Below are 16156 nucleotides of genomic sequence, written 5' to 3' on the forward strand. Positions count from 1 at the left end.
GATCCAGCTCCACCACCTCCGCAACTATCAGGTAAGCTCTACGTTCGGGCCATAAGACGCACCCCCCCCCCCCCATTTTCCTCCCAAAATTGGGAGAAAAAAAGTGCGTCTTATGGTCCGAAAAATATGGTAATCTGCTGCATCTAGTTCTGTCAAATAGACCAGGTACAATTTCAGATCTACAGGTCAGGGAGCATTTGAGATGCATTGACCAGAATATGGTGAGTTTCAATGTAATATTCAATAAAACATTTCAAAAAGGAAATGCAAAAAACCTGGAACTTTAGGAAAGCTGATTTAAACAAATTAAGGGAAGAGCTTAATCGTGTAGAATGGGACCAAATCATGGTAACTGGGGATACCGAACATAAATGGGCCATGTTTACGGAAATACTACTAGAATCCTGTAGCAAATTTATACCCTCCGGTAATAAAATGTGAAGGAATAAAAAGAAACCATTATGGATAAATAAGACAGTACAAAGTTTAATAAGACAAAAACAAAGGGCATTCAAAAGCTTGAAGGCAGAGAATACAGAAATAGTATGTCAGGAGTATAAAGACGTAAATAAGAAATGTAAAAAAGAAATCAAGCTAGCAAAGTTATCTACAGAGCAACAAATTGCCAGCGACATTAAAGAAAAAAACAGATGGTATCGGCCCCTTAAAACACGACAATAACAATAAGATAATTCTAGAGGACAAAAAAAAGCGGATATATTAAACAGGCACTTTTCATCCATGTTCACCAAACGAGCCGTTTGTTCGTTGGTGATCTTTCAACAAGGCAAAAATCAAAATTCACCATCTGATATACCTAATTTAACACAAAAAGAAGTACACCTGCATCTGAACAAATTAAACGTTGACAAATCCCCCTGATCCAGATGGTATTCATCCATGGATACGGAGGGAATTGAGCTCAGTAATTGACAGACCGCTGAATCTCATTCTTAGACTCTCTTGTAACAGGGGTAGTCCCATAGGTTTGGAGGATAGCCGATGTGGTACCGATATTTAAGAAAAGAAGGTAGATCGAGGTAACTACCGTCCAGTAAGTCTGACATTGGTAGTGTGCAAAGTTTTTGAGGGAATCATAAGAGATGACCGGCAGAGTTACAGTATATAGCAGATTCACATGAAAAATAGCTTGTGTCTAACCAACATGTTGGGATTCTATGAGGTAAGTGCAAATCTGGATGTTGATAATGTGGATGAGGTGATTTATCTTGACTTTGCAAAGGCATTTGATACCGTACTACATAAGCCTTATACTGAAGTTACAGAAGGACTTGGGGGAACTACAAGTACTTCTCACAAAATTAGAATATCATCAAAAAGTTAATTTATTTCAGTTTGATAGATGTGAGTTTTACTGCAAAAATAACAGAATATACAGTGCATGACCACTACAGACAATCACTAGGTATGGCGGTATTGTGTTAACCACACTGGCATCAATGCTGAGCAAGTAATTGGCTGCAGCAGTCACGTGCTCTGTAGTTGTGATGCCACTGCTGCAGAATGCCTAAGTCCATGGAACTTTTTAAAATGGGAGGGAAAAAACAAACAATGAATGAAATTAACTTGCTGAAACTAGAGTACTAATGTAATTCCTTTACTTCTTCACTGTTCATAGAGTTTAAACGCCTGGAGGCTACACACTTCACTCTGTACTAATGTTCTAAAAAAGTCAGTCAATGCAGGGTAAACAGCTTGCAGGAGATTGTGCAGCTGTAGGGGCAAGAATCTGTCAGACACAGCCAGATTCTCCATAGAGAAAGTGTGATTTATAATCATGTTTGCTTTCTTGATCACTGTGTACACAATACAATGCTGAAGAAGAACTGTGTATATAGATTAGGAAATACTGACAGTGCTTTCTCCTCTAGACCCAATGATCATGTGACAGCTTGGTAAGGGAGGGAGCAGGAGTTGCTGGTTCCTAGGAGGAGATCCAGGCACCTCTGCTAAGCACCCATGAGGCAAAAATTCTACCAGCACATGGGGCTACTATACCAGCCCCAGTTACAGGGGAAAATAAGCAATAAAAAGGAATGTGCTAGTCTGTTCAAATGCCCACCAAAAGGACTTTCACGCCATCATGAGGGGGGGGGGGCACAATGTGTGAGATAATGAAAGAAAAAAGGGAAAAAACATTAAAGCTAAAAAAAAAAAAAAAAAAAAAAGAAAAAACTGAAATACACCACCAGTTCAAGTAGCCATTAAAAGCCCCACCCCCTAAAAAAATAAAAATAATACACACACAATATGAAAATAATTTCTACAGAAAGAATGCAATTTAGAACTTTGTTTTTTACTTCTATGACCACAAAAAAGCGAAACAAACTAAAAAACAGGCACATATTTATCTTATAACATTTCTTCCCTCCCCTACATCAATCTCTATAAAGATAATACAGGAAGTATCTGTATGCTGCCAAGAAAGCAGCCTCTTAAACAGTATGCTTTATACAAATATACATCAAAGTAACAAAAAATAAGTACCTAGTACACGTGCCATCAGACAGAATATAAGGGTACTGATGACATAGGTCCAATTCCAAGAATGAGGTCCAGCCACAGTGGAGACCCCCAGGAAAATAAAAATTAAGGTCTCACTGACACTGCTCCACATCTTCAGGAAATATTTGATTGTGGTATGAGACTTATGGGAAATATTAGCCTCAACATAAGGTCGCATTACTACACCGGAGGCTATAAGACTGCAATAACAAAAAACAGAGCATACAAAAGGTTCAGTTAAAAATCAAAATGAATAAAATATATCACGAGTAGTAGTAGTAAGAAAGAGCGGATGAAAGGGAGATAAAACTTACGCCATAATTCCGGAAAGATGGAAGAGTTCTGCTGACATGTAAGCCATATAACTATACAGAAAAACAAACAGCGGCTCAATAACTCTGATGTGGGATGTAAACCGGGAAGTGAATGCTGCGATTATGCCATATACAAATCCTACAAAAACTCCTCCAAGGGAAACAATGAAGAAACTCAGAAATCCCAGGGAGATATCACGGAATGTCACCTGATCCAAGTGAGAAAACTCTTCAAACAGATGGTACAAAACCTAAAGGAGAGAAAAATCCATGAACTAGAGGTCTACATGCAAACAATAAACTGGACAGCCTAACAGATGAAGACTGCTAATCAACGTTTGGTGAGCTGACTATTCCTTTACTCCGTATTCCCCTCTGTTTTTTCATTAACCCATGTTAAAAGAAGTTAAAACCACCTGACGTGTTTCTGGCACAAGAAAACAGCGCCCTTAGTCATAGGATGTTGGCAAAGGATAACACACTACTATAAATAGCGAGAACAATCCAACCAGCGTGAAAACCACAGTAATTTAATTAGTAATACCACAGCCGTGTGAGCAAAGTGAAGGCAAATTGGTCAAAGACAACCATTAGTGCAATTAATATATGTAGAACAAATCATTTTTAAAATTCATTCCCTTTGTATACTTGGTGTCCAACCATAATATCCAGAAAGCTTCCCTGGTCATTTCTCTGACTATCACCACCACATTTAGAACAAACCACTTTCTCAAGACCCCGAAAAAAATGCAAAGTGCATTAAATCTCCTTTTTGAACACGTACAAAATGTTTGCCTGCTCATGAATAGAAGCTATTAAAACCAATGATATTAGATATGTGTTCAGCAATTCTTTTTTTAAGCTTTCTGGTCGTGCTTTCTGGATATTACGGTTGGACACCAAGTATCCAAAGGGAATGAATTTTAAAAATGATTTGTTCTACATATATTACTTGCACTAATGGTTGGCTTTGACCAATTTGCCTTTGCTTTGCTCACACAGCTGTGGTATTACTAATGAAATTACTGTGGTTTTCACGCTGAATGGATTGTGCTCGCTATTTATAGTAGTGTGTTATCCTTTGCCAACATCCTATGACTAAGGGCGCTGTTTTCTTGCGCCAGAAACGCGTCAGGTGGTTTAACTTCTTTTAACATGGATTAATAAAAAAGTATTTTGATTTTACCTGGTTGGTGTGCTTGATACAGATCCTCCTTTGTACTTAACTGTGCTTTGGCTGCAGCAATGACATCACCTCGGACAGTGTGCATCAGCGCTGTAGCCAAACACTGTGCCGAGGTAGATGCCAGGAGCTGCTGAAATCAGTGGTTGGCTACAGCGATGATGCGTGCTGTCAACATGATGTCTCTACAGCCGCTAAAACACAGACTCGAGCAGTGGAGAGAAGTTGGGGAAGGCAAGTACCCGATCTGCTTATTATTTTACAGTGTTTGCAGTCCGCTTTCTTGAAAGTGGAAAATGCATCTAAGCAAATTTCACAATAAAAACTGCATACATTATAAACAAGATATCTTAAAATGAGATAAAACTAAATGTAGTTACTTTGAAAATTTATACCAGAATGGATGTAGAATCCTTTTTGAAAGTTTTCACAAGCGACATTAAAATAACTGGATGAAAGGTGTCCCGATCTGAAGACATCTGCTGTAGTTTCAGGCCACTTCCAGCTTCTGCTTGCAATCGGACAGCACTTACTGTATCGTTACATCATCACTTATGTGTGTTCAAGGGGCCAGTTATCGGACTCATTTCAATAGCTTAAAGAGCCTGCTTCCCCAACATGCCCAATACAGAGACAAAGAATGGGGCTGCAAAGCTACTGAAATGGGATGACCACCCAGCCATCTTGGCAAAGAAAATTGTTGATGTGGCAAAAAAGAAACATTCTCCTATGTCAAGCACAAGTTACAATCAGACCTGCGAGGATCTGGGTATGGAGCAAATACACTAAATTATTTACCGGTAATGTGATTTTCCTGAGCCCATGACAGCACCACAACGAGAGAGGATCCGCCCTTCCAGGACAGGAAACCTACAGAATAAAAGGGCGGCGCCTCTCCACCACCTCAGTTGTTTACAGAGCTTGAGAGGACACTACTTAATAGTTATATATCCTATGATTTTTAATTCTACACACCGCGTGAATCAAACTCCACAAAGGAAATGAAGTGATCAACTTCTACCAGTGATGGGAGGGAATATAAGGGTGCTGTCATGGGCTCAGGAAAATCACATTATCGGTAAGTAATTTAGTGTTTTCCTATCACCCATGACAGCACCACAACGAGAGATTTACAGAGAAAAAACTTTAAAGTTAGGGAGGGACCACAGCCTGTAGAACAGTTTTCCTAAAGGAAAGGACAGCAGAAGATCCCAGATCAAGCCTATAGTGTCTATAGAAGGTGCAAGGTGAAGACTGAATCGCAACCTTACAAAATGCTTGATGGGGACATCCGCTTTCTTATTGTTCTGCCATGGATTTCCCGGATTAGCACAGAAAGTAGGGTGCACAGTTTCCTGACTTCTATGGAAATTGGAAGCCATCTTCGGAAGATAGGGTAGCTCCGGAATCGGCCCATCTTCTAGGATCTGTATAAACAAAGGATTAACCGACAAAGCTTGAATGTCACCAACTTAACATGCTGAAGTCAGGGCCACCGGGATAAGTCTTTAATGTGAAGACCCTGAATCAATGGGTTCAAGCGAAGGCTTGTTAGAGCCGTAAGCACTGGATTCAGATCCCAGGGTACCATCTTTGGACTGAAAATGGGCCAAGATACAAAACTCACTTTCACATTCCTTGCTTATTCAATGCAGGTTGGACACTGTTGCAGTAGTCTACGGCTAAAAAGGTCCACTTGCAATTGTCTTCTCTTCTTTAAATGAGGTGCTGTTAGAGATAAAAGGTGAGACTTCGCCATCTGAACTGAATAGACCTAAGTGTCATTAGGGATCTTGGCAGAGTTCCTCCATAATGGTTTAAAGAAGATAAAGATACTCTGTTGTATGACAAGACCTTTACATGGTAACCATGCATAGATGAATGGAGCTTTCTTATATACTGCCTAAAGCTTCTTTAGGTTAGAGGAACCGGGTCTTTAGAGGCAGCCCACGGGTGTGTACCCGTGACCATGCTACTACTGGAATGTAGGAGATTAGAGTTATTAACAGCAATATTGCCTTGTTCAGAGTTGTGGCCAGACTGCTTATTAATTTTGACATATAGCAGGACTCCTTATGCTACCTTGGGAGACAACTCTTACTCACGGCCCAGTGAGTTCTGCAGCGCTCGATGAATCGGCCTACAATCCCGAAAATAGTTCAGGTAAACTATTGTCAATGCCTCTTCCTTCGATATGAGAGTTGTCCTAACTACTACAATTCTCCATAAAGCCTTAAGGCTCATTAACATCTGAATGGAAGGACACAAACAAAGCCTAAATCCTCATTTTATGCCAAGAACTATTCTCAGGAAATTTGATGTTTCATGTGAATTGGAACCAGATTGTACGACTCCTTAAACGCCTATACTATTATATAGCAATCTGGAACTGCAGATTTACTAGCAGGTCTTAGAGAGTCCATTTCCAATGATCTAACTCTCAGGAATCTGTACAGTCCCATTCGGGTTGTAGCAAATCCAGGTAGGCCTGGGTTAAATAATATCTTTGCAGGTCTTGATTAGGGCACCTTGAGAGCTAAGCACCAGAGTAGGCTAGGCATTCACCTTAGTCAGACTGCTGGAAAGCAGAGCAGAAGGTATGTGTCTTGGAGCTGATCAGATGTAAAGAGAGGAGAGAACAAGGCGCAATGGGTGACTCAGTATTGCAATTGTTAGAGGGGTGTGAGGATGGCTACTAACCTTATGAAGTTGTGCACCTCTGCACAACCCCAGTGTAAAGCTCCACAAGCTCCGCTCTGTTGGTGGCTGTCATCTATTTCCAGCGGCGTTCACAGATCCTGATCTCTCGGTGGTGGATCACGTGGTCAGGTTAGTTGCATGTAACGCCGAGATGGACGCCCAGCTTCACCAACACCCCCGGCAGCGTTCCGGAGGGGTTAGGGCAGCGCAGCTTGGAAAACCAGGGTAGTGATTCTAATTAAATTCCTCCCACAGGTGAAAGAACAATAAGTTAAAGGCAGCTCTACCGCACCCCAACAGGGGGAAAGGGACAATAAATGGATATGAATAGCGGTACCAGAGCGCCAATAACAGGGCAAAAATATTAAAAGGACTGATTTATTAATATACACACAACGCGTTTCGGTGGACACAGCCACCTTCATCAGGTGTGACAAGCAGCAAACAATTGATCCTTATATACATTTGACTAGGTATACAATTACTTAAAAGGGGCGGGGCCAGATACAGAGTAATACCTCTATATTAACCCCTTGAGTTCATATATGCTCAATAGAGTAAAAAGGATTGTTATAAAATAATGCCTAATGAAGCATATAGGGTTCTTATAAAAAGGATTCGCTGTAAAAAAACAACAACTTGTGAATCCTATAATCTTAATACTTCATAGGATATATTGTCATCTACCACCCTATATTTTAGATTATATAAAAAAATAATAATAATTTTTACATACAACATAAAACAATGCATAAATATAAAGTATAAAATTACAATCAGTTTCTATCATTATAATTAGGAAAAGTAGACGAAGAAAGGAAAGAGAAAAAAAAAAAAAAAAAAAAATTCCAAAAAAAATCCCCCCCAAAAAAAAAAAAAAAAAAAAATTGGATTATTAAATTATTGGTGTCTCATTACACGTGAAAATTATTGGATTTTCAAAATGGGAACCTTGTCTCCTGAAGGTTTGAACCTTAATATAGAGAAGACAACTTTTTAAATAATTGTTTTCATATTTTAGCAAATTTATTATATATATCTTTTATATGGAGGAGGAGGGGGGAGGAGAGAGAGAAGGAGGGAAGAGGGGAAAGGAGAGAGGGAGGGGAGGAGGGAGGAGAGAGAGAGAAGGGAGAAAGAGGGAAAGAAAAAAAAAAAAAAAAAATTTAAAGAAAAATTTTTTATTTTTTTTTTATTTTTGTTTTTTTTTAAAAAATTTTTTTTCTTTTTTTTTTTTTTTTTTTTTTGGGGGGGATTTTTTTTGGAATTTTTTTTTTTTTTTTTTTTTTTTCTCTTTCCTTTCTTCGTCTACTTTTCCTAATTATAATGATAGAAACTGATTGTAATTTTATACTTTATATTTATGCATTGTTTTATGTTGTATGTAAAAATTATTATTATTTTTTTATATAATCTAAAATATAGGGTGGTAGATGACAATATATCCTATGAAGTATTAAGATTATAGGATTCACAAGTTGTTGTTTTTTTACAGCGAATCCTTTTTATAAGAACCCTATATGCTTCATTAGGCATTATTTTATAACAATCCTTTTTACTCTATTGAGCATATATGAACTCAAGGGGTTAATATAGAGGTATTACTCTGTATCTGGCCCCGCCCCTTTTAAGTAATTGTATACCTAGTCAAATGTATATAAGGATCAATTGTTTGCTGCTTGTCACACCTGATGAAGGTGGCTGTGTCCACCGAAACGCGTTGTGTGTATATTAATAAATCAGTCCTTTTAATATTTTTGCCCTGTTATTGGCGCTCTGGTACCGCTATTCATATCCATTTATTGGAGCTGATCAGAGACACAGGCCAGACTCCACAAGTATCAGTAGTTGCCCTGGATAACTATTGTTTTGTTTGATCAAGCTGGGTTAGCTGAGCTGTATATGAGTAGTCAGGGTCGGCCCTATTTAGTCAGAGCTTGGACAAGACCAGAAATATTAATGTTTATGACTTCTGTGCAACCTGTAAAAAGCAATAAAACTGCGCTTGATTGGACCAAACCCATAATGGCTGTATGAGCACTACGTGATGCCTCCTACCTTTAAGAGTGAAACCCTAACAAGGTTTATTATTAACCTGCAAAACTAAGGAAGCGCTCTTATTGTCACCTGCCTCCAATCGGCATTCCACCGAGCCAGCTGAGCACCAGCCAGGAATACTGCCACCCTCTGTCTCAAAATAGAGGGTAGGATATTTTTCCCCCTGAATTCGGTAAGCTTGCCATGCAGTTTACAGTCGCTGAACTTGGATTTGTCAAACATAAACTTAGTTTTGCAACAAGTACCTTTACAAAGAATGACTATGAGGCACAGGGGCGCTACAAGGCACAGACACCCTATAAAGCACTACAAGGCACAGGGGCACCCTGAAGCACCGAGACACACTATGAGGCCCCATGAGGTACTAACAGGTGTTATACGGCACTATGAATGCGCCATGAGGCACTATGCCATGACGTGCCATGAGGCACTATGCCATGAGGTACTAAAATGTGCTATGAAGCGCTGTGCCATGAGGTACTAAAATGTGCCATGAGGCACTATGATGTGCCATAAAGCGCTATGCTATGAGGCACTATGATGTGCCATAAAGCACTATGATGTGCCATAAAGCGCTATGCTATGAGGCACTATGATGTGCCATAAAGCGCTATGCTATGAGGCACTATGATGTGCCATAAAGCGCTATGCTATGAGGAACTAAGATGTGCCATGAGGCACTAAGATGTGCCATGAGGCGCCATGCTATGATGTGCCATGAGGTGCCATGCTATGATGTGCCATGAGGCGCCATGCTATGATGTGCCATGAGGCGCCATGCTATGATGTGCCATGAGGCGCCATGCTATGATGTGCCATGAGGCGCCATAAGGCACTATGATGTGCCATGAGGAACTGTGAGGCATTATGATGTGCTATAAAGCGCTATGCTATGAGGCACTATGATGTGCCAAGAGGCACTGTGAGGCACTATGATGTGAAATAAAGCGCTATGCTATGAAGCACTATGATGTGCTCTTTGTGAAGAGCAAAGAGGCTTTATAAGGCACTGTGCTCAGATTTTTATTTAAAAGAGTAATCCATTTGAATGAAGGATAAGCCTTTCCTTTGGGTGGTAAATCTCAATTGTCAGACTAGCCCCACCCGAAGGAGCCAAATTATGAGACGCAGCTGGACAGCAGACCTTCACAGAGACCATGTGCTGTATTAACACCATGTGCTGTCCTGTGGATGGAGTAAACAGACTGGAGGACAACAGTAAAAACCTCTCAGTGTTACTTTAACATTTACTGAGCAGATTGAGGCTCGTTTTTGTGGTAAATTCTTAAGCCAATTCATGTGGCTTACTTCAGTCTAGAGGTCTAAGGTCCAGCTTCCGTCCTGAAGCCAAATTTAAAGCACGAGGCCCTAGGTCCAGATGGGGTCTTACAGAGCGCACACACACCCATTTTTGAGTTTTGCGCTAAATTCCTTCAGCCTTTCCTAGTAACCATAACAAGGAAAGGGCCCCATAAACAAGGTAAACATTTACGAAGATCACTTACCACCAGCTGTACGGATTCGGAAGCTGGACCAAGTCACAGGCCTGTTCCTCTCCATCCGTCCATGCCTGAGCAATACTGGGGTGGTCAACCCCAGGCAGGGGCACCTCCAATAGTGCGCCGATCAAAGCTGGAGCTGCTGACCCCAGGCAGGGGCGCAGCTCAACAGGTGCTCCCATTGATGTGCAGAGCTGGAGCTGCCAACCCCAGACAGGGGCGCAGTTCCACAGCAGCTCTCTCACGGACGTGCAGAGCTGGAGCTGCCGACCCCAGACAGGGGTGCAGTTCCACAGCAGCTCTCTCACTGACGTGCAGAGCTGGAGCTGCCATCCCCAGATGGGGAGCAGTTCCACAGCAGCTTCTCCACTTATGCACGGAGCTGGAGCTGCAGACCCCAGACAGGGGCGCAGTTCCACAGCTGCTCTCTCACTGACATGCAGAGCTGGAGCTGCCAACCCCAGATTGGGCGCAGTTCCACAGCAGCTTCTCCACTGATGCACGGAGCAAGAGCTGCCGACCCCAGACAGGGGCGAAGTTCCACAGCTGCTCTCTCACTGACGTGCAGAGCTGGAGCTGCCAACCCCAGATGGGGCGCAGTTCCACAGCAGCTTCTCCACTGATGCACGGAGCTGGAGCTGTCGACCCCAGGCAGGGGCACCGCTCAGTCGTATCCAGATCTTCAACAAGTAAGCCTGTCTAAGGTTCTCCCATCAAGGACCTTCCGGTACGCTCATCATCAGGGCCGCAGGCTTGTACAAAACAGTAGCCGGAAACATGTTAGAAGACATGGGTCTCCGCTATTTCCTTTTTCACCGGCATGCGTCTTAGGGTGCGATTTCCTGGATAGCGTCCTGCGCAACCGGGATGCGCAGCTGCCAGGCCACCATAAGGTAATGTTGCAGCTGCTGCTCGCGCCCGTCTGAAGGAACAGGCCCCCTTGGACCCACCATGGCGTTTCCAGGTCACTGGCGCCAGCCGCAGCAGAGACTGTGCCTTGTTGGAAACCGACCGGCCCAGGTCTGGGAATAATCTTCTCTTCTTTCTTCTGCCGCCATTTTAACAAGGTTCCCTCTGTCCTGGACAGGCGGATCCCCTCTCTCGTTGTGGTGCTGTCATGGGTGATAGGAAAATTTACATATTCAGGTACCTGTGATAATTTAAGTATATTGGCAAGTTGTAATTGTAAAGTACCACTTCAGCGTTTTTTATTGCACCGTTGGTGTGGCGCTTCAATTGTGAGTCCCCTGTCTTATACTCACCTGCCTCGTTCTGGTTCTCATAGACTTGTATTGAGAGTGTATGACGTAGCTTCTGACTTCCAGTCAGTCAAAAGCTACTGTCACAAGATGGCGCAGGAGGACCAGGGTGGCCCCCGAAAAAACTATGAAGACGCCGGAGGGAGAGTATGTGACCAGGGGCAGGAGGCTTACATTTAAAGCGCCACTCCAGCGCTGAAAAAAAAAACAAAACGCTAGAGTGGTGCTTTAACCCGTTAACGACCGCCGTAACACATTTTTACGGCGGTCATTAAGGGTACTTATTCCACAGCGCCGTAAAAATGATTCACTGTGGAATAAGTGTATGGCGTTGCCCAGCGGCGGTGATTCCTGTGGGTGTCAGCTGTGTGTGACAGCTGACACCCTGCATTATCGGCCCTGGCCGGTCTTGATGCCGATCGGGGCCGATTAACCCCTTAAATACCGCTGTCAATCGTGACAGTGGTATTTAAGTGCTTACCAGAGGGCCGCAAGAATCGCAGGTCCCGATGGTTACCAAGGTACCCTGAGATCATGTGATGATAATAAGCTGTATCTCACAGGCAGAGTTAGGCTGATTAAGTGACTCACTGACAGGTCTCATGCACTGCAGTACAGAGGTCTTGCAGTGTATGAGATCAGCAATCAAAGTGACAATCACACATGTCCCACCGTGGGACTTGGTGAAAAAGTAAAAAATCTAAATAAAAAGCGATCAAAAATTACTATGTGCCCCAAAATGGTACCAAAAAAAAAGTGCAACTTGTCCCGCAAAAAATAAAAAAGTTACAGCTCAGAATATGGTGACGGAAATAACTACCTTTTATTTAAAAAAAAAAAAAAAAAAAGCATTTTTACTGTGTGATGGCAGCAAAACCTAAAAAACACTATTTAAATCTGGTATCGCTGTAATCGCACCGACCCGAACAATAAATCCGCCTTATCACTTATACTCCACGAGGAATGACGCAAAAATAAAAATAAGAACTATTCTGGTACTGCTGTCTATTTCTTCATTCCGCCTCCAAAAAAAATCGGAATAAGGCAGGGCTGATGTTTATCCTGCACTCTCCGCTGAGCACTTACGTTGGGGTTTCCGTGTAAATTCACCAAAACCGCAATTCAGACAAAAAACCCAGATGGAACCACTCACTTATGAGGCTGATGGGAGTCCCTTTGGACTGGTCTCTGTTTCGGCGGCGTACCATCATTTTAAGCTTTTTTTTAGCACACAAGTGTGGACAACCACAGATGTGTATGCACCTAAAAAGATGGAGACCACTGGAGAAGACTTCAAACGGACACCAAAGTGTCTCCATCTGCCTCTTTGTGGTGGGTGGTTCGGTTCAGTTGGCGGTTTCATCTAAATCACATTTTTGTGGGATTTACACGGAAACCCCATCGTAAGTGCTCGGCATAGACTGGCAATCCAGTCTTATTCTAGAAGCAATCAAAAATTATATACCCCCAAATGTTACCAATAAAACCCCTAATTTATCCCACACAAAACCAGCCCCCTCTCAGGTCCGTCATCTGTCACTGGGACTATAGGGGGTCACACAATACTAGTAGAACAAAGACTCTAGAAAAGCAACATGGCTCCTGCCCCCTCAAATAAAATCCAGTGAATTCTGCGCTCCCAAATCCAAATGCCCCCTCCTTCTGAGCCCCAGTGTGCCTAAACCGCAGTAAGCGGCCACATGTTTGGCATTATTCTAGCGGGGAGAGCACTTAACTTACTGGGTGTGTGTCACCAGGAGAAATGTATGGGGGCTCTACAATATATGGGAGCACTACACTTTATGGGGGCACAATGTATGGGCACTAAACTGGCATATTTGGAATTCTCGAGAATAAAGCCTGGCGTGGATGTTACATAATCGTCACCACAGCGGTAGTTGAATTCATTGAGTTGTGTAATTTCTACAATGGGGTCACACTTTTTTTTTTTTTTTTTGCTGTTCTGGCACCTTATGAGCTCCGCAAATGTCGCCCACAAACTATTCTACCAAAATCTATGCTCCAAAAGCCAAATACACACTTGGTCAAAATTGTTGGTACCCCTCGTTTAATGAAAGAAAAACTCACTATGGTCACAGAAATAACTTGAATCTGACAAAAGTAATAAATTAAAAATCTATGAAGATGAACAAATGAAAGTGAGACATTGCTTTTGCACCCTGCTTCCACAGAATTTAAAAAAAAAATGAAACTCATGAAATAGGCCTGGACAGAAACGATGATACTCAACTTAATATTTTGTTGAACAACCTTTTGAGGCAATCACTGCAATCAAACGATTCCTGTAACTGTCAAAGAGACTTCTGCACCTCTCGACAGATATTTTGGCCCACTCTTCATGAGCAAACTGCTCCAGTTGTCTCGTGTTTGAAGGTTGCCTTTTCTAGACTGTATGTTTCAGCTCTTTCCAAAGATGCTCAATAGGATATAGGTCAGGGCTCATAGAAGGCCACTTCAGAATAGTCCAATGTTTTCCTCTTGGCCATTCTTGGATGTTTTTAGTGGTGTATTTTGGGTAATTATCCTGTTGCAAGACCCATGACCTGAGACTGAGACCAAGCTTTCTGACACTGGGCAGCACATTTCTCTCTAGAATCCCTTGATAGTCTTGAGATTTCATTGTACCCTGCATAGATTCAAGGCACCCTGTGACAGATGCAGCAAAGCAGCCCCAGAACATAACAGAGCCTCCTCCATGTTTCACAGTAGGGAGAGTGTTCTTTTCTTGATATGCTTAATTTTTCCGTCTGTGAACATAGAGCTGATGTGCCTTGCCAAAAACTTCCATTTTTGTCTCATCGGTCCAAAGGACATTTTCCCAGAAGCTTTGTGGCTCGTCAACATGTAGTTTGACAAATTCCAGTCTGGCTTTTTTATGATTTTTTTTTTTTTTTCCAACAATGGTGTTCTCCTTGGTCGTCTCCCATGAAGTGCACTTTGGATCAAACGACGACGGATGGCGCGATCTGACACTGATGTTCCTTGAGCTTGACGTTCACCTTTAATCTCTTTAGAAGTCATCCTGGGCTCTTTTGTTACTATTCGTATTATCCGTCTCTTTGATTTGTCATCAATATTCCTCCTGCGGCCATATCCAGGTAGATTGGCTACAGTCCCATGGATCTTAAATTTCTGAATAATGCAACTGTAGTCACAGGAACATCAAGCTGCTTGGAGATGGTCTTATAACCTTTACCTAACATGCTTGTCTATAATTGTCTTTCTAATCACCTGAGACAACTCTTTCTTTTGCTTCCTCTGGTCCATGTTGAGTGTGGTACACACCATGTCACAAAAACAGCACAGTGAGTATCTGTAGCCATATATACAGGCCCACTGACTGATTACAAGATTGTAGACACCTGTGACGCTAATTAGTGGACACAACTTGATTTAACATGTCCCTTTTATTACATTATTTTCAGGGGTACCATCTTTCTGTCCAGCCCTATTTCATGAGTTTAATTTTTTTTTAAATTCTGTGGAAGCAGGGTTGAAAAGCAATGACTGACTTTCATTTGTTCATTTTCATAGATTTTTAATTTATTACTACTTTTGTCAGATTCAAGTTATTTCTGTGACCATTGTGGGTTTTTCTTTCATTAAACAAGGAGTACCAACAATTTTGACCACGTGTGTAGCGCTCCTTCTTTCTCAGCCCTGACGTGTGGACTAACAGTAATTTCTGATGACATTTTGGGCATCATCGCGTTTGGGAGAAATCGCATAACAAATTATGGGGTCCGTTTTCTTCTATTATTCATTGCAAAAATTACAAATTTGGGGCTAAAACTACATTTTCGTGGAAAAAAAATGAACATTTTCAGTATGACGACCTTATGTTTTTAAATTCTGTGTAGTACCTGTGGGTTCAAAATGCTCACTATACCCCTGGATAAAATCCTTGAGCGGTGTAGTTTCCAAAATGGGGTACCTTGTCGGGGTTTTCCACTGTTTAGGCACATCAGGGGATCTCCAAACGCGACATGACACCCACAGACCATTCCATCAAAGTGCGTTCCAAATGTCACTCCTTCCTTTCCAAGCCCTGCCGTGCGCCCAAACAATAGTTTTCTTCTACATATAGGGTATGTCTGTACTCAGGAGTAATTGCACAACAAATTTTGGGGGCCATTTTCTCCTGCTACCCTTGTGAAAAAAAAAAATAATGGGGCTAAAAGTACATTTTTGTGTAAAAAAAATTTGATTTCTTAACTTCACGGCTCTATGTTATAAACTTCTGTGAAGCATCTGGATGTTCAAGGTGCTCACAACACATCTAGATAAGTTCCCTGGGGGGTCTAGTTCCCAAAATGGGGTCACTTGTGGGGTGTTTCCACCGTTTAGGTACATCAGGGGCTCCCCAAACACCACATGGCGTCCGCTAATTATTCAAGCAAATTTTACATTCAAAAAGTCAAATTGCGCTCCTTCCCTTCCGAACCCTGTCGTGCGCCCAAACAGTCGTTTTCCCCCACATATGGAGTATCGGCGTGCTCAGGAGAAATTGCACAACAAATTTTGTGGTCCATTTTCTCTCGTTACCCTTGTGAAGATAAAAAAATTGGGTCTGAAGTAAACATTTTGTGAAAAAAA

The 16156-nt window shown here is 41.9% G+C and overlaps 1 protein-coding gene across 4 annotated transcripts in view; it reads right to left on the minus strand.

The window, feature by feature from the left end:
• The window catches only part of SLC9A1 (solute carrier family 9 member A1), a 98883-nt gene that overhangs the window by 50660 nt on the left and 32067 nt on the right, over window positions 1–16156 (minus strand). For all 4 annotated transcript variants that reach the window (XM_073666178.1, XM_073666182.1, XM_073666181.1 and 1 more), the window contains exons 3-4: window positions 2841–3091; window positions 2509–2726 (exon numbers count right to left, since the gene is read on the minus strand). In XM_073666178.1, the coding sequence (XP_073522279.1) occupies window positions 2509–2726; window positions 2841–3091 (469 nt within the window). The remainder of the gene's footprint in view (window positions 1–2508; window positions 2727–2840; window positions 3092–16156) is intronic.

This window comes from Phyllobates terribilis, unplaced genomic scaffold (assembly GCF_046119375.1).
Source record: "Phyllobates terribilis strain yellow unplaced genomic scaffold, ASM4611937v1 Scaffold_2__4_contigs__length_985480577, whole genome shotgun sequence".
NCBI lineage: Eukaryota > Metazoa > Chordata > Amphibia > Anura > Dendrobatidae > Phyllobates > Phyllobates terribilis.